The sequence below is a fragment of the Nicotiana tabacum genome, chromosome 18 (genome assembly GCF_000715075.1).
Source record: "Nicotiana tabacum cultivar K326 chromosome 18, ASM71507v2, whole genome shotgun sequence".
In the NCBI taxonomy this organism is placed as follows: Eukaryota; Viridiplantae; Streptophyta; class Magnoliopsida; order Solanales; family Solanaceae; genus Nicotiana; species Nicotiana tabacum.
In genome coordinates, this window is record NC_134097.1 from 46,754,392 (window position 1) to 46,761,493 (window position 7,102).

General features: G+C 34.9%; 1 protein-coding gene across 1 annotated transcript; it reads left to right on the forward strand.

Moving 5' to 3' along the window:
* Positions 1 to 1,808: 1,808 nt before the first annotated feature.
* Positions 1,809 to 6,285, forward strand: LOC107823974 (protein At-4/1). The gene is made up of 8 exons (XM_016650684.2): positions 1,809 to 2,340; positions 2,408 to 2,513; positions 4,207 to 4,262; positions 4,441 to 4,518; positions 5,320 to 5,393; positions 5,481 to 5,614; positions 5,696 to 5,791; positions 5,937 to 6,285. The coding sequence occupies exons 1-8, from the start codon at positions 2,278 to 2,280 to the stop codon at positions 6,080 to 6,082; spliced, it is 753 nt and encodes a 250-aa protein (XP_016506170.1). The 5' UTR covers positions 1,809 to 2,277; the 3' UTR covers positions 6,083 to 6,285.
* The last annotated feature ends 817 nt before the right edge of the window (positions 6,286 to 7,102 follow it).

Sequence of the window (7,102 nt, forward strand, 5' to 3'; positions counted from 1 at the left end):
ATTGCACTTTTCGTTTCCCTTCTCCTTTTCAACTGAATTGCCTAGGATTATTTTCTTTTGAGTCATTCTTCTTTCAGGACCTTAAATCCTTCCTAGCAAGCCTGAGATTTAATAATTATTATTAGAATCGGGCATTAAATAAGTACTTTCGGACTAAAGACTATAGCAAAGATGTACTAATAAGTGGTTAAATTCTTCACTTGTCAAACATAAGCCTAAAGAAAGGATAATGTTCTTATGCTTATTGTTTCACATTTTAGGGAATGATTGATTCCAGACTGATTTAATTCTCGGGTTGATATGATAATGAAATTATCATACCATCCTATGTCATGGTCATTTTTAGTATCCACCAACGCTTGTCTTCCTCGATTAAAATGTAAGAAAATCGCACTCCAGAAAAGCTTCGGAGAGTATAGATAGAGAAGATGTTGAAGGATAAAGTCAACCTTAGCCAAATTCATCAAGAACCAAAGACAGGCCACCAATATCCAAACCCACAACTAACTTGGGCTACATAAATGTTAAAGTGCCGACAAAAATCTATGATCATTGAGTCGATCAGATGGATTAAAACTAAGGATGAAGGGGTTAGTATATATGAAGGAAAAACTAGTTCGGTAACTGGTAATCCGTCCCGTTCCAAATCTACTTGAACATCGTTATGATCACCCCAATGATATTCCTCCCGAACAAGAAGAATATGCTTTGGTTGAATCAGAGAAAAAAGGTTATCTATATGGAAATTCCTATTTTTCGATTGCTATAGCGTTTTTATCCACGATATCCCACCTGCACAGAAATCCAACTTCCTGGGTGGGATATCATGTAACGGTTGGTTCAACTTATGCTTGATCCTTTTGCCTTTAGAATATTTTTGGGGATTTCCACCACTTTTGGTTCTTGAGGAGATTCCTTATATCGGGGATTCAGAAACATGGTTTAATGAAGCTATTATGAGAATTCATAACCTTTGGTAAATTTTTAATAACAAAGGAAGAACTCAAAGGGAGTTGCGAAGGATGTAAGAAATTAGGTTAAAAAGATTAAAAGTAAAAAAAATAAAAAATATAAAAAAAGAAGAGAAAGCCTTCATATATACACATGCGACAGGCATTTCGAACCAGACAATATAGAGCATCGTCCCAGAACAAATTGATCTAGGATATAGTTATCATTGTCTTGAAATTACTGCTAATAGTAACACCAATCGAGGCCCGCCATATGACGTGAACCTTAAAGAAAGGCATCGTAAATTACTCCAATTACAACTAATATCACTTCAATTTCGAAATATGGGGATTAGACAAGATTTTTCTCCTACTAATTAAGAATGCCAATAACAATTTTCTTCCCACCAAGGATCTTTAACTCTCAGGAAATTTCCCAAAAAATATATGAAAAGTAAAAAGACTATTTGTATTGATAAAACACGAACATAACACATGTACCATTCAAAAAAAGATATGCCGCCAGAAATGTCCAGTCGGCTTGCACAACAACCAGAATGCAAACGAGAAGTCAGAAAATCGGATATAGGCAAAAGACTCCTCGGAAGGTCAACTCGAGTACTCGGAAAGGAAGTCATGAATAATTGCGAAATTCACAGATAAGAAGGACAACAAGTCAGCAGATGCCAAAATATCCAGAATTCAATATTTACCTTATGGTTACAAAATATAACATTATATTAACCGTTACAAACCATTTAAAAGGCTAAAACAATTGAGAGTAACAACAACATGATTTAAGGAATGGACAACTAAGATTCACCATTATAAAAGCTTACATTTGTAACATTTAAGAGGACAATCTAAAATCTCTACATCACTCTCTGCATAATAAATTTTATCTTTTCATCTTTAGCAGTCTCACAACTTGTCTTTAATCAAGCTCCGAGCACTCCAGTTCCAAGCGACCATGGAATAATATCTTTTCTCTTTTCTAGTGTTACAATTCATTGTCTTAATCATCTTCTATCTTCAACTACTGGTTACTATTTAGATTGAATATGTTACTTTTAGCACTCAATTATAAATTTAATTATTTTATTCTAATAATCCAATTTTGGGTTAAACATCCTTGTCTTTGAGCTCATCACCTACTTCAACAGGTTATTTATGAAATTAAAACTTTAAAATGGGGAATGAGTGTCACGTTATAACTCAGCGCTTCCTCCAACTTTAAATGGGATAGAGGAAGAGGGAGTATTTCCCTAACATTTTCAACCGACATTTCAATTGCCCAAAATCGAAACAGTGAAGAGAACAGCCAGCAATGGCGGCAACAACTGACGAAGCTATGGAGTCATTGCTTTCGAGCTTCGACCAAATATATGACGTAAGTGCGTACACTCCTCTCTCTTATGGTTCTGTTTATACTTCAAACTTTTTAATTTATTTTGCAGGAATTTAAAAACGGCGCTGTGGAGATTCAAACCTTGCAAGCGGACTACATTACGGGAAGTACGAAACGAGAAGCTCTTGAATTCACCGTACAGCGCCTTCAATCTGGTCAATTTCTACCTTTTTTATTTTTCGAGAATTCTTAGTTTGACTCTCCTCAATAATCTTCCATATGGTTTTCAAATTTTAGGATGTCTTTTTTTTCAGGAGTATATTTGGGGTACTTATATGATATATCACAACCGTAGAAACTGACATGTCTAACATATAAGTTGGACGTAAACTGGTCTCAACATCACGACACTATTGCAGAATGTGCTTTTATTTGCTGAAAATTGGCTTAATTTTACCGGAAAAGCATCTAAAGGGTCGACTTCCGAAAATCATTAGTTAATGATGAGCAGATTTAGGATTTGAACTTGAAGGGTTTGAGTTCGGGATTCTACCACATCCGGGTCAAAATCTTTTATTTGTACTTATATAGTGGATAAAAAACATATACAAGGTCGAGCAAAACCTCCGGATGAGCCCATAACTTAAACGCTAAATCCGCTCCTGGACTGGAATGTATACACGATTCTAGTGTTGGTTTTGTGGAAAAAAAAAACTTGTCATGGATTTGTAGAGGATAGGGTTAATTTCTGGGGCAGGGTGAGTTAGGGTGGACATAAGTTGATATTTTTCTTCTTTTAAGGTGAGAATTTTACCATGGAAATCAATCACTCCGCCCTTTTTAAGAATTTCTTCCTTGGGATGTGAAAGTGGGAGATTTTTAAGGATTAAACATAATTTCGCTGGATAGACTTTGAAATTCTGTGAATCTGTGTTGAAAATATGCTGCAAAGGTAACAAAGTAAAATTGAAGATCATTGCACCAAATAAAACCTGCACCTCATGCTTGAGAGGTGCCTTGGTTATCAACTGCAGGAGTGAAATAAAGCACTCAATTTCTTAAAAGTTTTAAGTTGTTGACCAAAGAAAAAAAACGTTGTTGTGTCCATGTTTTGATGGAGAAAGTGCGGTTTTAATTAGACACATTGGCGTCGTGTCTTTCATTGTTGAATTTTGGAGCTGGGATTAGTAAATAGAGATGATTGCTGTAATTTTGGGACAACTTTTTATTTGACATGTTTAAGCAATTGTATATGCCTGTTTGATCTTCTTATATCACATTCTTTGAAGGTCTCAATGAAAGAAAAGCATGATCATTATCATGTCTAAGATTTCAAAGAACTAACTGAAAATCAAAGGCACATACATGATAAACATTTGTTGCTTCAGATATTCATTTATGAAGAGTGTTGCACCTCATATCCATATGTTCTGTAACACCTGTTTTAGTCAAATCTTGAGAATACGTGAGGATCATTATAGGTTTAAGTAGATAATTATTTTCACTTTTCTTTCAAACCACAAATTGACTCATGAATTTCATTACAAAAAACAGAAGTCATGTTTTATATATGGATTAGGAGATGAGAGAAAAAATTTCACATTCCTTCATTCAAGGAAGATACCTTTGATAATTATCCTTTGTCTATGATGTACATCATAATATTAGTTGATTTATGTGAATGAACTGCTTTCAAGCTTCCATCGATAAGCATTGGCAGCCCCAATGTTAAGAAAAATTTCTTCAAGAAAATGTTAATAATAGTCACGGTTAGAGGGATACTCCAATGTCTACAGGCTTGTGCGAACCTGATAGATATTAGCCTAAACTTTGACTTAAAGTTGTTAAGTTTTTCCTGTGTAGGACTTTGTCCTCTTCATGTCAAATAAACCATGCTTATTCATGCAGAAAATGATCGGTTGAGAAAGCTTTACGCTGAATCACTCAACACATTGGCATATAAGGTGCACTTTCACCAAACAAACACCATTTTTCCTGTTGTTTATCTGGATTAATGCATTTTTATGAGGTAGTTGAAAACAAGCGAAGTATTTCAGAGCTTTCTTAGTGGTTGCCACTGAATCATGTATGTTTTATTGCCGAAGTTCTTTGATTGTCTTGAATTGTTCTAATAAGTGACAGATTGAAAGCCATTCAAGTTGCCAGAGCTTGAAGGAGGATCTGAAGAGTGTACATCATGAGTTTTTACAGAAAGAAAATGTGAGTTCAGGCCAATTTTTAGGACACAAGAAGAGTATATCTTAATGAAATGCACAAACCTATCTTTTATGGGGCCTTCTTGCACATAAATTGTCTTCAATTCAAAGCTATCTGGGCAGATTGAAGGTAAACAAGGAAAAAATAGTGAAAAAAGAAAATAAGGAAAGTTGTTGCTCACACATTTGTTGGTGTCTGGGTAAGTCAAACTTAGTACTCCCTTCATTTAATTTGATATGACAGTGTTTGATTTGATATGAAGTTTAAGTTATTAATTTGATTAACATAATCGTTAAACTTCTTGAAAGTTGTGAATATTGTATAGAATAATGTCAAACATTTTGGATGTCTCAAAATGGAAAGAGTGTTCAGGATGGAGAGAGTACTATTTATTTTGTCTTATTTACTTATACAACTAAATGAACAAACACCTCCACAAATTCGAGTGGAAACAAAAACACTAGATAATATATTCCTATCTTACTATGCTTTGGTAGATAGAGTTCCGGTACCTGGGCTGGTGGGACATAGCATGTACCCCTGTAGAATTAGTCGAGGTGTGTACAAGCTGACCCGAACACCACTAACACCACTCTATAAAAGAAATGGAAGAACAAACATCTCCACTGGAGCATTGGAAGGGGAAAATGGTGAAATACATAGAAGCTTTAATAAAATCTAGGCATTTGTTGATTTTACATACCTCATATCTGAAAGGTCAAAATCCCATGTTTTCCCATGATAATCGAATTTTATCAGACTTTACAGTTGTACACAGCAATGATTATTGAAACATGTAAATAGGAATACAGAAGAACTATTGAATCTCTTAAAAGGGATCATGCAGAGAGAATTCAAGAGTTGGAATCTCAAATCAGGTAACTTTGGTATTATGAGATATGTATATAGGAAAAATATATTGCTTATTCAGCAGAATCTATGTTGTCTTTTATGATGTAAATCAGACGATACCAAACTGAGGATGCTGTTAACGAAGCGACCATAAACCAGCTTCGCCATGATTTAGTTGTGCATAGGAGCCAAATAGAAGCTCTTAGAAGAAACTTGGATCAAGTGTCTGCTGAAGTAGACTCCAGATGTAAAGTTCCACGAACTGGTATATGCTTGTTGGTTGCATACTATTTTCTTCCACTGCTAAATGTTAGCTGTTATTTCATAGATCATTATGAGATTCAAGGTTTGAAGGACTCTCTCCTGGTTGAGCAAGAAGAGAAGAATGAGTTGAACAAGAGGCTCCAAGATATGGAAAAAGAATGTGAGTATTGTAACTTCTGATACATAGATGGTTTTTCTCATTATCTTTTTCTAGTCACTAAACTTCACACTATATGAAAGTAAAAGGACAAGTTACTCTATAGTTGACAACAGCTAGAAATTAAGTGTTCCTTTCGTGTACGCAGTGTTTATCAGCAGAACAAAACTGGTAGAGTACCAACAAGATTTGACTTCAAGTCAACATATGCATACACTAAAGCAAAAGATAATGAAATTGAGGAAGGAGAATGAGGTTCTCAAAAGGCAGATACATGAAAGAAAGGAGTTCTAGTTGAAGTATTCCCATTTGTCAGTTTTTGTTTTTGGTTTGGTAGCAAGTCTCAGATATCATGCATATTGACTGAACTGAGAACATTTAGTCACCAAACTTATATCTTGTAAACCCTTGTAATTCCGAAAGTCTTGAACATCGTACATCAATGTTCCTGTTAGATATTAAAGTTCTTTTAATTTTAAGAAAGAAAAGATGCTATAGATGTCATGTTAGTCACTACTAAATGCTTAATTGTCGTGAGACTCGTGAAATGACTTACCACAAAATCTTACAGTTTCTTACTAATGCTTTTTTGGAGAACAAAAGAATGATTTTCCCCAATAAAGGGCCAGCGAACATTTGTGGTCTTTTCCTCCGGAACATACAGTTGCTTTGCTGTTTCATTTCCACATTTCAAGCATTGTTTCCCATAACAGGTTATTTTTCATTGTACTGTTGAATTCGAATTTTATTTGAATGCTTAATGAGTATAGGTTTCCATTATGGAAAGACGACATTAGCGTTATATGGGTAGTCGGAATTGCCCCTTTTGTATAGCAAAATACGAGTTAATATTTCTCGACCCATCTCCTTCTTCCATTACCTGGAACACAATGATATTATTTGACGTTTTTTGGTTACGCTGGACAGTTCATAAGCTTGGCTTCTTTTTGGGTTTTTATGGTCTGTTACAAATCTCCTTTCTTGACTGCCTGGGTAGTGCCGATCAACTGTGAGTCAGATCATCTTCTTTCTCAAGTCTACTAAAGACTCACTTTCATGAGTTTGTTAGACTATCTTCAGGAACTAGATTTATTACTTTTCCTCCTTCTGACTGAGAACATTAGAAGGATAGATTAATAGTACCTTTATTTTGCCATTAGAGTAGCATATCTCGCTTTTCAATGATTAAATTGGTTGGCAGTCCAACTATGAAAAGTTGAAGGACTTGTAATTGAAAACTGTAGCTTTGGACGGTTTGAACATGTTTAAATGCTTAGGACTCTGAGGACGACATTGAACATTGTAAAATGGTTT

Bases quoted from the DNA above. Each gene is read 5' to 3' on its own strand.
- LOC107823974 (XM_016650684.2), top strand. From the start codon at position 2,278: ATGGCGGCAACAACTGACGAAGCTATGGAGTCATTGCTTTCGAGCTTC. The intron at 4,263-4,440 runs GTGCACTTTCAC...AATAAGTGACAG, and splicing joins TCAACACATTGGCATATAAG to ATTGAAAGCCATTCAAGTTG. The intron at 5,792-5,936 runs GTGAGTATTGTA...TCGTGTACGCAG, and splicing joins CCAAGATATGGAAAAAGAAT to TGTTTATCAGCAGAACAAAA.